Source organism: Mauremys reevesii, linkage group 2 (genome assembly GCF_016161935.1).
Source record: "Mauremys reevesii isolate NIE-2019 linkage group 2, ASM1616193v1, whole genome shotgun sequence".
In the NCBI taxonomy this organism is placed as follows: Eukaryota; Metazoa; Chordata; order Testudines; family Geoemydidae; genus Mauremys; species Mauremys reevesii.
This window is the reverse complement of record NC_052624.1, coordinates 208,451,959-208,470,630: the sequence shown is the minus strand read 5'-3', so window position 1 is coordinate 208,470,630 and position 18,672 is coordinate 208,451,959. Positions and strand designations below refer to the sequence as shown.

General features: G+C 44.6%; 1 protein-coding gene across 2 annotated transcripts; it reads right to left on the bottom strand.

Moving 5' to 3' along the window:
• Positions 1-5,549: 5,549 nt before the first annotated feature.
• Positions 5,550-17,934, bottom strand: HRH4 (histamine receptor H4). Of its 2 annotated transcripts, none has more exons than XM_039525744.1 (3): positions 17,409-17,934; positions 9,947-10,113; positions 5,550-6,373 (listed from the first exon to the last, which is right to left on the bottom strand). In XM_039525744.1, the coding sequence occupies exons 1-3, from the start codon at positions 17,743-17,745 to the stop codon at positions 5,588-5,590; spliced, it is 1,290 nt and encodes a 429-aa protein (XP_039381678.1). In that variant the 5' UTR covers positions 17,746-17,934; the 3' UTR covers positions 5,550-5,587. The 2 variants fall into 2 exon arrangements, with proteins under 2 accessions (XP_039381678.1, XP_039381680.1); XM_039525746.1 differs by having other exon boundaries at positions 17,454-17,934.
• Between the last annotated feature and the right edge of the window lie 738 nt (positions 17,935-18,672).

Here is an 18,672-nt window from a genome sequence, read left to right as displayed (position 1 = left end):
CACTAAGTTTCAGTAAGGGGCCAACAGTCCAACAAAGGTGGAGGATGGATAGCAGCAGGGCCGTCGAGAGTGGGTTCGGGCCCCGGTGAATAAAAAATTTCGGGCCCCCCAGCAAGGGCAGACCAGCTAAACGGGGCCGACGAAGCCGGGCCCCAGGCCCCCTTCTGGACCACCGGACCCCGGTAATTTATACCAGCTTTCCCCCTCCTCTCGGCCCCGGGTAGCAGTGCAGCATTGTATGGTGTGATGGGATGTTCACCTCACACTGGCCCTGAAAGGGTTAAGGCAGACTGAGAAGGGGATTAATTAACCCAACAGGCCACAGCTGAGGGGAGTCAGGTGACTAAGCAATCCCCTGACTGAATGAGGAAACCCAGCTGAGGAGGAAGGAGCTGGGCTGGGACTATAAAGACAGGGAATTGGAAGCAGAAGGGGCTGCTGGGAGAGTCTACAGTCATGCCCTGGGAGAAGGGAGGCATGTTTGGTGGCTGCAGTGACAGGTTGCCTGCAGTTGCTCCCTGGGAAGAGGGAGGAGTGAAGCTGGCAGACCCAGAGAAGGAAGGGAGCTCCAGAAGGTTAGGAAAGAGATCAGGGAAATGTGGCATGGTCTGGGGTGGCACAAACCTTGACTGCTGACTAGAGGGTCCCTGAACTGCAACCTGAAGTAAACTGTGGGTCGAGGTTCCCTAACCAGCCACTGAGGAAGTGGTGCTGGTGGGGCAGTGAATGGGAAGACTGTGTAGTACTGCTGGTGAGGAAAGACTTTCCAACCCTGGAAGGAGAAAAGTTACCTGGCCTGAGAGCTAAGTCACAAGGAGGCAGCAGCAGCTCATGCAGTCAGAGGGGCTGCAGACCCAGAGAGAGAGGCAGAGGATGGTGTGCAACTGCAGGAAGGGTTGTTGACCTTGTGAGCTATTCCCCAGAACAATTAGGAGGAGATGCCATCCTAGCAGTGAATGGAGCACCCCATCACATGTGGGTAGAAAAACTGATATAATCAATGTAATTACACATGACTGTTGGGGCATACTGCAGTGAGCATTGTGAGTGCTTAATAGTGCACTGGACAATTGAAGATCTGTAAATTCACGTTGTTCCTCTATCTGGTTGCTAAACTACTGAACTCTATGTTCCCCCACCATACTGTGCTGCTCCAACATTGCAAAGTGGATATCCAGTCACTCTGAACCCAATCAATAATCACATGCACCATTTTACAATAAAAGAACTGGACAAGCTTTATTCTAACATTACTAACAATCCAATTAGACCAGAACTTTTAAAGGTATAGCTCCAGAAAATCAGAAAGACCTCTGGGAGTAACTGAGTGCTTTCTCAGTTGGGACACATTTATTGTGTTTCTTTGCTTAAAATGCCATCTTTCTGCTCTTTTTGAAGAAAGGACAGATTTTTGTTTAATAAATAATACTTTTGCACCTGTATAGTGCTTTTTATCCAAGGCTCTCTTAGAACTTTACAGATATTACACCTGATCCTTAGTGAGTGTAAATTGGCACAGCTGTATTTGAAATAAATAGTGCTAGGACAATTTACACCACCTAAGAATCTGGCTTACTAAGTCAAAACACACCTCCCCTGTGAGGCAGGGAGGTATTATTACCATTTTATAGCTATATTGAAGCACAGAGAGAATGATTTGTTAAAGAATACACAGCAAATCGGTATGAAAACTGGGAATAGAACCCAGAAAATCTGAGTCCTCCTGTTTGCCCCCTTTCTTCATGAGCCATGAGGAGAAGAGGATTGCTTACATTGCCTTCAGCATGCTCACGACACTTGTTGCTCTGAATTAAGATAATGACAAGTGACTAGGGTAAGGGTTCACCTTCCTCTGCAACTTCAGAGATTGTCTGTGACTGGAGCTGGCGCACCGGATTGGGTTGACCGGTGCTCTTATGTGGGACAAAGAATCTTCTTTCCCGGTGCCTAGCTGATGTGTCCAGCCCACATGCTCAGATTTCCATACAGATAACCAGATTTGAAATCAGAAAGGAATTTCCCCCACAAGTAGATTGGCAGGGACTTCAGGGTTTTTCACATCCCTCTGCAGTATGGGGTGTGGTTCGCCTGCTGGGATCATGTGGGCGTAACTCACATAATTAATTCTCTGCAATTGCAGGGGCATCAAGCATTGGTGCCACCTCAGTCTCTCCTGTTCTCTCCCTGTGGTACATAGTTTACAGCATTTCAGTTCTCAGAAAACTAATCTATCATTATTTTTACACAATCCAACATGATAAGCACTGTACAGAAAAAAAGTGAAAGATGTGGTCCCTGCGCTATAAAGATTAGTCTAGTTTTAGACAAACAAGACAAGAGGGGGGTGACAAACAGTAGGGAGAGTGAGGAAGGATGATTGTTACAACACTATGATCCCACAGTTACTAAGCCTAGGCATGTGAAAATCATTATTTCAAAGATTAATAGATTTTTTTTAAGGCCAGACGGGACCATTAGATCATCTGTCTGACTTACTGTATAACACAGGCCATAGAATTTCACCCAGTTATCCCTATAGTGAGCTCAGTAAGTTGTTTGCTTAAGATATTTTCTGCAACTATTAGTGAATATCTTTTTTAAATCTGGTATTTATTATTGTGTAGGTATGATACTTTAGATCATAATATGGTAGAATCCTCTTGATTGGGACAAATCAATGGATGGCCAATAACCATGATTAAATGAAAATTCTAGTCAAAATGAGACCCTTAAACAAAGGAATTTGCAATGATGTCAAATGACAGAATACTCTTCTAAATAACAATGAAAGAATAAAATGGATATTCACTATCATTTACATTTAATATTTCTTTTTTTCCTCTTTTAATATTTATTTGGCAACTTCTGCCTTAATGCCAGTGTAATGGGATGCAGCTACTGTACACTGAATTCTAGGCAGCTAGGTCTGCCTATGCCTGTGGTGAATTTGGCCTTAGATCTCAGAATTTACTCCATTAATACTTTGGAAACTGGTCCATTATGAGGAATTTAGGCTCATAATGTCCTAGTTAAACAGCAGTCATTACAATCCTATATCATTAGGCTAAATTAGTTCTCTGGGAGTGGTGCTAATTAGGCACATCCCAATGATGGATTGTATCCTTCATTCCTTGTACAATCAAAACTTATTAGTTATATTGTACCCAAAATGTGTAGGTGCTGAAGTGAATAGGGCGGTGGAGGGGAAGTTTCCTTTCCGGGATGAACGGCCTGATCAGCCGACATGTGTGGTGGTGATGATGGCGCTACCGCTTCAGAAGGCATAGCTTCTGCTGCCCTGAGGTACTGGGGGAGGGCTGGCAGTGGCTGCTGCCTGCATACTGCTGGAGGCACAGCCCGCTGAGAAGCACTGTTGAAAAAATCCACAATGTCCTCGGCTGTCTCCTCCTCGCTTCCAGTCTTTACTAATTGGGGATACAAAGGAGCTGAGGGGGTCGATGAGGTAGAGGGATTTGATAAGGTAGTTTGGGTAAGGGGACATCCAGATGTGTGGCATTTAGTTTTTAAATCTTGCACTTGGGTTTTTAACTTTTCCTGGGAGTCCTTTAGACTCCGCACTTGAGACTCATGGAGTCTCTTTGTGGCTTCCTCCTACCAATAGACAAATTGTTCCCACTGTATGTCAGGGATTTTTGGTGATTCAAGAGCTCCTCTAAGATGTATGATCTTATCTAAATCGAAGGTACCTTCTAGTGGAAACTGTTTAGATGGATTATCATGGATGTACAAATTCCAGTTGTCTAGATACTTACAAGTCCTAGGACCATAATGCACGTACATGTAGTACACAGGGGTGCCTTTTGGCACTGTGGGAATATTGTTAGACTGACCACTACCCATTTTTCAGGCACTCAGGGAAAGTTCACTGGATCATGGGGTTCCGCTGACTCCCCTTGCTTTCAGAACTGCCACATGGGGTAGCCCTGGGGAAGCTGGAGTCAGTTTAAGACCCAGACCTGGTCAGCGAATAAGGGAAGACTTTTGCTCTCTCACACTCCGAGGAAAGGGTCTACTGGGTCACGAGGTTCCACCGCTCAGCAGCTTAAGTCCCAGACCTGGTCAGCAGACTTGGCAAAGGAAAATCTTCCGCTGGGTCACAAGGTTCGGCTGACTCCCCTTGCTTTCAGAACTCCCGCCTGGGGTAGCCCTGAGGCGGCTAGAGTCAGCTTAAGTCTTAGACCTGGTCAGCAGCATTCATTCTTCACTCATTCACTCAGTCTTATTCATTTCCTCCATACCTGGATACATCTCATTTAACCATAACCTTAATTCCTTACGTCTGGACTTATCATAACCTTTCCCTTATTTGACGCGGCAATCTCCTCAGCACCGCTTTGCATCTGTCCTTGTTGCAAAATCAATAAGTTCACATGGCATGAACCCAAGATGGCCCCACAGGCAGTCCTCCTCCGAACCCCACTAGAGATTTCAAAAGGTCTCTTACCTCTTGTCTGGTGCCTTGGGGTTCAAAGTGATTGCCACTGTATCAGCCGGGTGTTGCCATCCAAGTCATGGCACCAAATTGTGAAAGAAAACCAGTCCTCACTCTGCGTTTATTAGCAACAAGTCAGAGACAGTTTATTGAGAGCAATTGCAAGGGAAGCCTGTGGTTGGACAGGGGGCCCCCCTGACCTTAGGCAGATCTTCACTGTACAAGTAGCATAAGACAAGCATTTATACCTTCCCGTTACATACATCAAGCAGCTAACGGTTATCCTTTGTTTATACAAACTCCCTCCAGACACTACCTTATCTCAAGGTTCCTGCTTAAATCAGCATTCCATTCTTATCAACGAAAGAGAGGTGAGAAGTGAGGCGTGAAGCAGCATCTCTTACAACTCTCGCGTTATTAGGGTTAGGGTTATACTTCACTCTATCCTTAAACCTGACTAAAACATTTGCCCTGCTTTAATTTTGCTTCTACAGTCTTTTTCCCAGGGACACTTTTGTAGCGGCCTTTGAAAATATATGCCTTGTGTTGTCCCAATTTTAAATAAACAGTATTAATAAAAGAAAGGGATCCTGCTCTGTGCCTGTGAATAAAATTCATAAATTAAAGGGATAGTGCACAATCAGGCAAAAGTTGCTGTTGAATTTTACATGGTACTATGAAGAGAAAAGGAAACTAATGCATTGAAAATTATCAAACTATTGGCAAATTTACATATTGCATCCTTGTCTAATGCCATCTATGAAACAAACATATCTACTATATTATTGAAGAGGAGATCAGAACAAGCTTAACGAAAATAAGGTGGAGGAGCTTCTGTTGTAAGTCTTCTAGTCTGGCTCTCTAAGAAGCAGGGGCGGCTCTAGGATTTCCGCCGCCCCAAGCAGGGCGGCACGCTGCGGGGGGCGCTCTGCCGGTCGCCGGTCCCGCGGCTCCGGTGGACCTCCTGCAGACGTCCACCAGAGCCACAGGAGCAGCGGACCTTCCGCAGGCATGCCTGCGGGAGGTCCACCAGAGCCGCCTGCCGCCCTCCCGCAGGACACCGCCCCAAGCGCGTGCTTGGCGCGCTGGGGTCTGGAGCCGGCCCTGCTAAGAAGAGACTGACAGGGCTGGTGGCTATATCACAAACCTTTTTGGGCACAATATTTTCATGAAAGCCTTCCGAAACCTAACATGGCAGAGAGGGTAGAGGAAAGGATTTACAGAGGAATTAAGCCACAAAAGCCAAAATGTTATTTCATACAAGACGTCGTTGACACACTCTCCACAGCAGGCTGCGCGAATTATCATAAGTAATGAATATGGTGCCCAGCAAATGGCAAAGACACAGACAATTATGGCAAGTGACTTAGCAATTTTTTTGTCCCTGTTCAATTTTGACCTGGTCTTCGCTCTCAGGGCTACTGACTGATCATTGTCAGGGGTTATGGAATAGCCTCTGGACTGATGTGAACCGTCAGTCACCGCTGACTGCACCTGTGTCCTGGAAGTAGAAAGACTGTCCTCTGTTTCTGAATCAGGAGAAGAAACGTCTTCCTTCAAAGAGCAATGGTCAGCCATCAAGACATTGTTTCCTGTTGGAGGTACAGACACCTGTTTGCTGATGTTGACTGTGCTCTGGAGCCTGTTTCTCTTGCGTTTTTGTATATCCCGGTAGATGTGCATGTTGAAATAGGCCACAGAGATACAAGGTGTGAAGAATTCAAAGGTTGAAGCACACAGGAGAAAGTACCAGTTGTAGTAGAATTCAGCATTGCATTCTCCATCGTGTATGATGCTGTAGCCAGCCACATGATCCCAAATGAGGATTGCGGGGCCATAGATTAAGAATGCAAAAACCCAGACTGCCACCATCTTAACAACAGTCTTTGACATCATTCCCTGTTGATTCCTATATGTCACCTAGAAGTAAAATTAAAAGACTCCATGTCAGTCACACATTGTGTTCTTTTTATAACTAGTGTAAGTACTTTGTAAAATTGTAAGTACTTTCTGGGAAATTAAGAATAATATTTGTACTGTAGGTCTCCAGATGTCCAGAACATCTGTGTTTATATAAAGCCCTGAAAAACTTTATTAATCTTGAGCTCAAGCACTATAGCATACTGTATGCTTGAGATTTGGGGGGGGAAACATTTGAGATGGATACACCATTCACTGGAATGAATGAATAATAGGAAATGGTTTGATGGCATCACCACTACAATAAGGAAATAACAAGGAGTCAGCTTCTGATTCATGAAAACATTGAATCTCAGAGGTGAACTAAGAGTTGGGGGTGGGGGTGGTTACTCCCACTGTAATAGAAATGTAACCATGACTGCTTCCAAGCACTAGACAGTATCTAAATGTGAATATTTGTTTTTCTTTGCCACAAAATAAAATGTATCCCCCCCCAGATCCCCTTATATTTCTTAAAGGAAGGAAATTCAGTCGTTTAGATGTTGTGTTATGGTGTTTTCTTTATCATTTAAATGGCGCTCAGATTCCTTTAGTTGTTTAGGTTTTTATGCCTTACCAGATTTTATTTTTTTTAAGTATCCAGCAGCAAAAAAAAGTTGCCAGTGCAACCTCAGTTCAGATCCCTTGCGTGTAAGCACTATGACATAGTCTTTAATTACATTATCTCATACTATTTTTTCCACAAGACCCCAACTCACTCAGTGCACAGGATGTATGATACTTCCTGAATGAGCAGCTTTCAATATTTGGGGTTTTTTTGCTCATTTTTCAGTGACTGGCCCCAGATAATATTTACTGCACATTATTCAAACCCTGCTCTGAAGACAGAATTAGTAATTTCCTTATGGGCTTGTCTGTGGTGCTAATCACTATAGTAGTATCTGAGTGCTTCACCTGCGAAGTGAGATGGTATTATTATTATTCCTTTTTTACAGATGGGGAGCTGAGGCACAGAGACAATGGCAAAAGCATCCAGTTTTGGGTGCTCAGTCCAAAATGCCTATGGACTGTTTTGTTTTGTTTTTTTCAGAGAACCGTCCATTTTATAATACTTTATCTGTTCAAAGTACAGCTCGCATTGACTTCAACTATAGCTGCGAGTGCTCAGGACTCTGCAAATCAGACCCCAGGTGTCTCAATTTGGGACACAGAATACACAGTTAAGTGACCACCTATGAAAAGTCTGGTGTAAGCGACTTGCCTAGTATCACATATGAGCTCTGTGGCAGAGGCAGGGATAGAATCCACATTCCCAGGACAGCATTCAACTGCCTTAACTGGGAGATCCTCCTTTCTATTCCTGCCATCACCTGCCCCATCCACGATACACCTTCCAATCCTCCCTCTTAGCAGAGGGTGTGGGCCTTTGGTTTTGGGCAGGCCTACACCCACCTGTCCCAGATCTGCAAATAGTACACACCTTCCAACTTCTGCAACAAAGGAGACAGAGGTCCTGCAGACAGCCTCCTTCACTACACAACCCTGATTCCTTTTCTGAGCAACAGCCATACTGTGCATTGAATGAGGCACAGATCCAGAAGAAAAAATAGCCTGTGATCATATAATTAAAGATTGTGTCATAATGCATATACACACATGCATTTCTCCTAACTTTGAGGGCTAGATTCTGCAACTTTAATGCTCATTAAATATAGGGGGTTTGTGTGCAATTTCATAGGTTTTTAAAAAAGCAAACTGAAAAAAAAAACCAGAATTCCATCATGGGGCATTATATTGACACCCACATGGGTCATCAAAAGGGTTGGAACCTTTAGATCCAAAGCACACAGCCCCTTAAGCTAACACAATAAGTGATGCAGCAAAGAATCCTGTGGCACCTTATAGACTAACAGATGTTTTGTAGCATGAGCTTTCGTGGGTGAACACCCACTTCTTCGGATGCAAGCAGTGGAAATTTCCAGGGGCAGGTGTGTATATATAAGCAAGCAAGAAGCAACCTAACCAAGATCTAACCTCATTATCTCTAGCTTGCTTCTTGCTTGCTTATATATACACACCTGCCCCTGGAAATTTCCACTGCTTGCATCCGAAGAAGTGGGTGTTCACCCACGAAAGCTCATGCTACAAAACATCTGTTAGTCTATAAGGTGCCACAGGATTCTTTGCTGCTTCTACAGAACCAGACTAACACAGCTACCCCTCTGATACTTGACAATAAGTGATATCAGTATTAGGCTGTCATCCTCTATATGGACCAGACACTAGAGGGAGGTGAGATCCACTTTGCCAGTGGGTTTCACGGACATTTGCTGTCCACAGAGAAATGTTGGGACTCAGGAAATATGGGCTTAATTCCAGGTGGTAGATGTACTAAGGTGGTTACAGACCCTTCTGTCCTTGGCCGCTCCAGTCTGTCCTTGGTTCAGTCCTCCTGCCCTCCCTTAGATCCTCATCCAACACTTCCACTCACTCCAGCCTCTTGCTTGGCTCCATTTCCCAATACCAATCTCACCTGACCCTCCATTTAGCTCCTTGTCTCACTTTCCCCGTTCCTCCACTCATCTCAGGCCCTGTCTCTCCATCACCACCCTCTTTCAGGTCTTCATTCCCCAAGCTCCTCATTCCAGCCCAATCTCCCATCCTCAACTTCTCCCTCGCCCTTGTCCCAGCCTCCCCACTTGCCACTGCTCCAGGCCTGATTTTCCACAAGTCTGCCTGCTAGGCAAGCAGCTTCCTCCTCCTCATTGAGAGCACAGGAGAGACAGTCTCCCCACTCTCAGCTCTAGTGCCACAGCAGCTCCCAGCATCCGTATGCAGCAATTGCAGTAGAAGACCTGCTTCACCCCTACAAGATGTTCACTGTAGACAGAATTGTCAGAGAATTTAGTTGCCAAACTAGCAACTCTCTATCGAGCCTGTGCAAACAGATTTTCAGAGGCTCTTAAGTTGGACCAATTTTCACAGGAATAGCAAAAAACACACTCCTGAAAGCACGGCAACCCTCATACCAAATTTCAAGTCTCTGCTCCAATGAACAGAGGATCTAGAGCTTCTCAATTAAATACTCAAGAATTTTTTATCGTTGTCAAAACAAAGTATTGTCCCTAACCTTATTCTGAGAAATGGCTGAACTGTTAGCTGAAACTTTCAACAACAGCAAAAAAAATTCACCCTGGGGAAGACAGCCAACACAGAAAACTTCAGCCTGGATGGTAAAAGTTTGGCAAAGTTATAAATTACATGAAAATAGGATCTTATAATGTCAGGCAACCTTAACTATAGGCATTATTACATGTGCCACCTATAATTTAGATTAGCCAGTCACTGGCCTGGGAGTCTGGAAATCTATTTCCAATTCTGCCATTTACTAATTGTGTGTGACTTTGGATGAATCACTTAAATTCTTTGTTGGATAATGCTTATCCACCTTTGTAAAGTACCTTCCAATCTATGGATAAAAAGTGTTATATAAGTGTTAAGTATTATCATAAATACACAATTACATCTAAACATCATGAGACATGCAAAGCTAACTATGAATGTTCTACTTACTGCTTTGGTAACTGACAGGAACCGATCATAGCTGATAAGGACAATGCTAAATGCTGAAGCTGTGCACATAAGATAGTCTACAACTAGCCAGAGTTTGCAGAGAAGTCTTCCAAACATCCACTTGCCTGTCAGGACGTAAGGGATATACAGGGGGATACAGAATGCACCTATAGAGAAAAATCATAAATAAACAATCAAGTTTTTATAGTCAGGAGTGCAGATGGTACTCACAAGAACACAGAACAATTTTTGTGGTACCCAGTTAAAAAAATGTCAGATTGGAATTTACAGATTGAAGTTCTTGCGTTCTCATGAAATTAGTTAACGGGTTCCTTACACTTGCTCTCCACAATGTTTTTATGCACTGTTAATTCTCTGGCAGACATAATATAGTGCTTATTATTAGTATTTTCCAGACTTGGATCACAACTTAAAGGAAAGAGTAGCTAGCCAGTGATGGGCAACCTGTGGCCCATCAGGGTAATCTGATTGCGGGCCACAAGACATTTTGCTGACATTACCTGTCCACAGGCAAGGCCCCCCACAGCTCCCAGTGGCCATGGTTCACCTTTCCCAGCTAATGGGAGCTGCGGGAAGCGGCGGTCAGCACGTCTTTGTGGCCCACCACTTCCCACAGCTCCCATTGGCTGGGAACAGCGAACGCAGCCAACAACAAAAGATAAAAAGATTCTATAGTTTCCTATACTCAGCCTAGCATTTTCCACTGATCATAATCCCCTTTTTGGCACTGAGCTGATAAGGTATTAGACTGGAACACACATGAAGCAGTGTCAACACCCATGCTGAACCTAAATTTAGGTTCCTAAAATCACATGTAGGCACTTAAGTCTGCTTTTCAAAGATGATGAACACCTGTACTTCCCATCATCTACAGTGGGATTAGATGATGTTTAGGACCTCTGAAAAATCAGGTTCTTTTATTTAGATGCCTCAATATGGATTTAAGAACCTATCTTTATACCTGTAAGTTTGAAAATGGTGGCCTCATTTGCAATCTCTCATCCTTAGTTAGCAAACAGGTCGCACAAGATGTGAGTTGTCTGTTTCTAACACTTCATACTGACTCAGAAGATTTCAGGCCCACAGGAAATTTGAAAGGAGAGTAGGAAACATTAAGGCAGCCTGAGGGGACTTGGAGCTCTCTACTTAGACCTAGAAACAAAAGTCTCTAAAAAAACCTGTCAACTACTGAGAAGACCAGGTCTGTGCAGAAGGCCTGAAATATGGAACAGCAACTACAGATGGGAAGGTGGTCAATTTGGAGTCCAATGCCCTGGATATCAACATGGACATTCTTGGTTTCACCTCTATGCCAGTTCCAGAATTAGATGGAAGGCCATCGGTAAAGGGATGCAGGACTGATGCCCAAGGTTTTAAAGGCTAAAGTGGAATGACAAATACTCTGATGAAAAGAGTATCTGATTGTGGGGTAGTAAGAGGAGGCCCTAAGATATAAACCTTGCTTTCAGAGGCCTGGTATGAGGCCTAAGGCCTAAACTAAAGTAATGGTCAAGACTTTGCTAACATAAAGCAAAGTTAAGCTGTGAGCCAGAGGCAGGCCCTGCTCACAGAAGCTGGCAAGGAAAGGGCTGATGCTGCAAGAAGATACGTACCTAAAAGGTACTGAACACTGGATATCAGAACATTCACATACTTGCACATTCCATACAGATAACAAAGAACAGGCTGGCCCATCCCAATGACAGGGGCAAAAGGGTAATATGATGGATAGAGTTGTTTTGATCGAACCAACATGTACAAGGTGAGAGGCGGCACCTTACTATGTAGAGGGGTTGTACCTTGCTGCGTAGAGGGGTTGCACCTCATACGTCAGGTGTGATGTGTAACTTGTTTGTACCTGTGTATAAGAATGCATCCCTGGGGCGGTGTCTTTGTCCAGCCGAGGGGGCAGTGGAAAGTCCCGCCACTGACTGAGCTGAGTCCATTGCCAAGAGGCACTTTCTCGTAGTATGCCCTGAATTAGGCTAAGAAACCTACAGGGAACTGCCATTGTGTCCGAGGTCGCAATAAACCTAGTCAACGTGACTTTGCATCTTACTAGACTCTGTGGTTATTGGGGGTTCTCGCTGGGTCTGCTGTGTCAGCTATCTGCGCAGAGCTGGGGCAGCACACAGAGGGAACACACGCACGCAGCCAAGTGATATCAACATTGGAGAAAGCAGAGCACCACACCGGTAGCACTCTGACAACAACTCTGACAACAACTCTGATGAAAAGAGGTGCTACATATTTGGAACTTGCATTGGGCACTGCTTGAAGTGGTATAGATGTCTCAGTAGGAGGTTCTCCTTCTCCTGGTTCAGTGAACTAATGACTCTGGATTGCACTGGAAAATGGAAAGCACTGGTCTGCAGAAAATGCTATCTTGTGAACTAGCTGAAAATCAAGCTGCCCCCATCAGGACATTTATGACACCTCAAAATATGGTGCCCTCTCTAAACTCCTAAACCAAAAGTTTCAAAAATGGCAGCTGCCTGCTTTGTCCACTGCTTGCAGAAAGAGCAGCCCATTGGAGCTAGTTGGTGGGGGCTTGGTTCCCTGTGTGGCAGCTGCCCAGCAGGCTATCAACTGCCAGCAGTTCAGCTGTCCCTCCCCACACTGCCATGTGCTGCTCCTGCCTCTGCCTTGGAGCTGCTCCCGGGAGCCTCCTGCTTGCTGTGCGAGGGGAGAGGGGGAAGAGGACAGGTGGGCTAATGTCAGGGTGTCCCCCTCCCCCCTGCTCTTGCCCCCCACTTACTCCATCTCCACAGAGCAGGGGGTGAACACAACAGGGTCAGGACTGAGGGAGCTTGCTGGCAGCAGCTGCTGTCTCAACTTGCTGATTTACTTAAAAAGGCAATGTACTTAGAGTGGGGATAGCGTACTTAAAGGGGCAATGCACATCTCTCTCACATACACGGGGTGTGTGTCTCTGTCTCTGTCTGCCATGCTGTCTCCCCTCCCTCCATTTCTGCTGCCTTGTAGAGTGTGAGGCTACATTAACCACAATGTGTTAACCCTTGAGGGCTCAGCCAAGTGCTAGTTCATCATTTAGCAGTAAGTCATTCCCTGGGAAATATCCCACCCTCTTCCACCCTCTGACTTCTCCACCTCAACCATGCTTCACAATCATCATTGCTGTGTACAGTATTAAATTGTTAGTCTGTGTGTGTGTGTGTGTGTATATATATTTAATATAGTCTTTTGTCTGGTGAAAAAAATTTCCCTGGAACCTAATCCCCTCACTTACATTAATTCTTATGGGGAAATTGGATTCACTTAACATCATTTCGCTTAAAGTCACATTTTTCAGGAACATAACTACAACGTTAAGCTGCTGTATAATATTTAGACATGATAATAAGTGGTCTGAGTTTTAAAAGAGTTGAATGGCCAAGTGAATCCCATTGAGATCACCCTACACATACATAAACTACTCACCTAAAATAGTATTGACCTCAGTAGGAGCTGCTGGGTGCTCAGCACTTCTGAAAACTAGGACAATTATTTAGATGGCTGTATGGATTTAGGAACCTAACGTTAGGTTCCTACTTTTTTAAAAATCAGGGGGCTTTCTAATTAATTGAAAAAGAAATATTTTGACTCTGCCTCCTGCCCTATAACTATACTTCAGTGCGTGTGGTGATCCCACTGGACAATGCTTGCAAAGTCTTATATTAATAAGGTTCCTCTACAACTCATATAAATTTGCTGCAATACCTGCCAGGGTGTCACATTACTGAAGGATAATATTTCGGTAGGACGCTGCCACCACATAGTAAATTAAATAAGTTGCCTTGAAGTAGCATGTGCTACTATACAAGACCATGGTAATACTGTTGGAAACAGTGAGTTGCACACAACTCACATTAAGGTCCTTACAGTCTCTCTTAATAAATATCCAGCTGGTACGTGTCAACTTCAATAATTTGCATATAGAACCATTTGATTAATTTACATTAATAATGACTGTCTGTCACCATTAATCTCTATTCTGTGCATGGATAATGTTGGCAACACATTTTGACATACATAGTTCATATAATTTGTATACTGTTTGTAATAGGTAGCACTGCCAAATTGTACGGCATGAACTGATCCTATATTATTCTTTGGGGGATGAAATTCACTCCTGGCAGAGGCTCAGCATAAAGCCTCATTAAATCCCTCTGAAATACTTATGTGCAACTTATGAGCACGCTCCCATTCTTATCTCTGAAACCTCCCATCTCAGCCACCATTCCTTTGGAGTCTACAAACACTGCTTCTTATATGGCCAGTGGGGTTACGGTGAAAGCTGAGAAGAGTTCCCTTCTCTCCAGTGGATTGAGTACACACTATCTACAGCATTCTCAGCCTGATAGCTCCAGGGCCTGAAGTCTGGGTGGGACCAGAAACAGAACCCCCTTCATGGGAGCTCTTCAGCTAATTCCCAGCACTGAAAATGCCCCTCTTCCCGAACAGTGCATATTATAGGAGTATATATTGTGTATGTCATAAACCTAACATTTAAATTATCCACATTAATGCTGTTTTGTTCTGAGCATGTTTTCAAATCCTTTGCTCAGAGGAGCAAAGACTAGTTCCTTTTAAAATGTATTACAGCAATATGACACTTTGCATTCCTAGTGCTCCCTTACTCATCAGTACAGTATACTCGAGCACTAGGATCTAGATTGGGGTGGGCAAACTATGGCCTGGGGGCCACATCCAACCCTCCAGCCAGTTTAATCTGGCCCTCAAGCTCCTGCTGGGGAACGGGGTCTGGGGCTTGCCCTGCTCCCACACTCCAGCCAGGGACCAGGGTCGGAGGCTGCTCTGTGCATGCGTGCCGAGGCTCCCAGAAGCAGCAGCATGTCCCCCCTCCGGGTCTTGTGTTTAGGGGCATCCAGGGAGCTCCGTGCACTGCCCCCACCCCAAGCACTACCCCTGCAGCTCCCATTGGCCAGGAACTGCGGCCAGTAGGAGCTGCAGGGGCGGCACCTGCTGACGAGGCAGTGCGCAGAGCCGCCTAGTTGCACCTCCGCATAGGAGCTGGAGTGGGGACATGCTGCTGCTTCCAGGAGCTGCTTGAGGTAAGCCCAGAGCCCGCACCCCTGACCCCCTCCTGTGCCCCAACCCCCTGCTGCATCCCTGATCCTTCTCCCACACCCCAGCCCCCTGCCCCAACCCAGAGCCCTCTCCTGCACCCTGAACTCCTCATTTCTGGCCACACCCCAGAGCCCACATCCCCAGCCAGAGCCCTCACCCCCACTGTGCCCCAACCCCCTGTCCCAGCCCTGATCCCCCTTCCACCCTCCGAACCCCTTGGTCCAAGCCTGGAGCACCCTCCTACACCCCAAATCCCTCATCCCCAGCCCAGAGCCCGCACCTCCGGCCAAAGCCATCCCCCTCCCCCCTGCACCCCAATTCCCTGCCCCAGCCCAGAGCTCCCTCCCTCACCCGGAACTACTCATTTTTGGCCCCACCACAGCGCCCACACGCCCAGCTAGAGCCCTCACCCCCCTCCTACGCCCCAACCCCAAATTTTTTCATGAGCATTCATGGACCCCCGACAATTTCCATACCCAGATGTAGCCCTTGGGCCAAAAAGTTTGCCAACCTCTGGTCTAGATCCACAAAGGGATTTAAGGTGCCTAACTGCCACTTTAGGTGCCTAAATTCCTGAGGTGCCTAAGTTTCCATGAGCAAAGTCCCCATGGCACCTACATTTCTACTGGTACACATGTGCAAAGTCACCTAAGTTCTGATGCCCAGCTCACACTTAAGCCTCCCTGGGATCCTGAAGCTGCATTCCCCTTCCTACCTCACCTATGGGGCCTGATCCAATAGGCATTGTGAGAGGCTGCCTACAAGCAAGCCTACTGCATCAGGCCCTGTCCAAAACAGAGGAGGAACTATCACTCCCAATTATATACAATACGCCAGTGGTTAGATCACTCATGGGAGACTGCAACTCAGATCTGATTCTCAGAACGCTGCCTGATTCAGAGCAAGGACTTGAACCTCAGTTTCCTGCTTCTGTGCCCTAACCACTGGGCTATAGAGCATTCTGAGATAGGTTTCTCTCAATCTCTGACCTGTTTAGGTGCCTAACTCCAGGAAGGATTCACAGCTGTGAATCTCAAGTGGAGTTAGGTGCCCGCCTCTGATCCAGACCTAGGTGCCTTATCCCCTTCGAGGGATGGAATTTAAATCACACTCCTCTCTTCCGCATTTCACTCCTCATTAGCTTAAGTGGTTTCTTGCTCAGTGTGCTGGCTTCTGAGAATCCCATTCCTAGGCACCCGTCTCACCCCATGCATTGTATAGGGAGCCTAGACTCCTAACTGGGGGCTGAAGATCCGGTGGGCAGCAGGACACCTAAAGACAGGCATTGCAGCGAGGAGCTTATATCCTTTTTGTGGCTGTAGCCCTACGTCTGCAGCCTCATGCCTCTGAATACCACCTGGGGCACACAATAATCACCCAGAACTTCATTGCTGATCTTGTGTTATTGCTTAAGTAAAATAAGCAGGATGTAAATATGTTAATTACAGAAAATTCAGTTGTGTCTTCGAAAAATATGTAACATTCTTGAAATATTAACTCTTGTTAAAAACTATTGTTCTGCGTTCACAATGATTTAATTCTCTTCTACCAATGATAACTCTTCTACATATTTGTTTAAATGCTATAGTGGTATAATTTTGGATTCCAACAATCAATTTTAATTTATTTCAAGCATAGTTTTTTAAAAGAGTGTGTGTGTGTGTGTGTGTGTGTGTGTGTGTGTGTGTGTGTGTGTGTGTGTGTGTGTGTGGCATCAACCCGCTGAAATGATTAATAATTGATTATTTATTCTTTTCATATGTCCTTAAGCCTGCAGCCAGATACAGAGATGAACAGTAGAATACTTGCAAAAACTGCCTAGCATTAGTCAGTTGGCTGACTCAGTAAATGGAATGATGTAGCGTATGTACTCCTGGAAAAAATAACCAGTAATTCTTAAACTTTTGACTACTAGATAATTTCAACCAAATACAGAAAAACTGAATGGAATTTGCAATATATACAAGATCTATTGGTTAATATATACTGTGCTCCATCTGACAATCTATGATGAAAAGCAAAATTCCAAGTTTTAAAGATGAATAGAGGTTAATTAAAACCAGTTACAAACAATAATCCCTAAGCAGCAATGGTTTCACATCCATTCTACATAGAATAGTTGCTCTCTTTTCTGAAGCAAACATCTTTCACATTGCTAAAAGATTGGTTTCTCTTTCTAATACAGAGAACTAATAGCCTCCTAAAGTACTTTATGCAGCTTCCGTCCCATTATCTGATCTTAGGCATATGTTCAGGAAACTTGCTTAAGAGAAACAACATAATGAAATAAATCTTTCTTTGCCATAAACTATAAAATGAATATTACATTTGCTTCATTATCGTAACTTACCGACTAGAAAGTCTGAAATAGCAAGATTAAGAAATAAATAATTACTTCGATGCCGAAGATCTTTGTTCACCAAAAAAGCCAGGACAACCAAGCCATTTCCAAGCACTGTAATAAGAGCTATCAAAACCATTAGAACTGCCAGTAATACCAAAACGACCAATGTAAATTTTGATTCCAAGTTCGGTATGGATGAAGTCATGTTTCGACCTTCAGCACATTTGCTATACATATTGTCCATCCACTTCAGGCTCTTTTCTGAAGAAACAGTACAGTAACTGTTAATGAAGATAAAAAAAATTAATAAGATACTGTATACTGAAAAACAAATATTGAGCATCCAAAATGATTTAATAAAGTAAAAAAAATGATTGCAAGATTCTGATGCTTGGTAAATCTAGATTTTGCACAGCTTCCTTGTTTTCAAAAGCATGGTCCATTTAGCTGAAATGTCCTGAGAAATGAATCTGCAGAAGTATCACCAGTAAACAGGAAGCAGAGTTTTCAAATGCTAATTTTAAAATGCAGTGACTGTGTGACGTTCCCCTCTGGTGTTGTGTGGACCAGTGATCTGCTAGGTCACTCCAATCCTTGACTCTGGGAGCCAGCCTTACCCTGCTCTACTGTCAGAACCCCCACTCCTGGGCTGTTCACGCACAGCCTCTGGCATGTAAGCCACTCCCAGCTACTTGCAACTGAATGACACTAGCCAATAACTCTGGTCCCAGACACAACCCTAGGAACCTCCATCTTGCAGTGTCCAGTTATGTGCGCTAGATGCTGCAAGCTTATATGAGTTCATCAATTTAACAAAGAAATTGATATGTACCAGTCTTGTTATCTCAAGGGGAGTCTCTGATATGCCTCAAACCAAACACACTGCTTCAGGTAGAATAAACAAACAGATTTATTAACTATAAGATAGATTTTAAGTGATTATAAATCAAAGCATAACATGTCAGATTTGGTCAAATGAAATGAAAGCAAAACACATTCTAAGCTGATCTAAACACTTTCAGTGCCCTTACAAACTTAGATGCTTCTCACTACAGGCTGGCTGGTTGCCCTTCAGCCAGGTTCTCCCCTTTGATCAGTGCTTCAGTCACTTGGTGTGTTGTTTGTAGATGTAGATGGAAGAGAGAGGAAGAGCAGGGCAAATGTCTCTCGCTTTTATCATGTTCTTTCTTCCCTCTTGGTTTTGCCCCTCCCCCTTCAGAGTCAGGTGAGCATTACCTCATCGTAGTCCCAAACTGACCAAAGGAAAGGG

Bases quoted from the DNA above. Each gene is read 5' to 3' on its own strand.
- HRH4 (XM_039525744.1), bottom strand. From the start codon at position 17,745: ATGCTCAATATTTGTTTTTCAGTATACAGTATCTTATTAATTTTTTTT. The intron at 10,114-17,408 runs GTAAGTTACGAT...TTTTCTCTATAG, and splicing joins TATTTCAGACTTTCTAGTCG to GTGCATTCTGTATCCCCCTG. The intron at 6,374-9,946 runs GTAAGTAGAACA...TTTTACTTCTAG, and splicing joins TCCTGTCAGTTACCAAAGCA to GTGACATATAGGAATCAACA.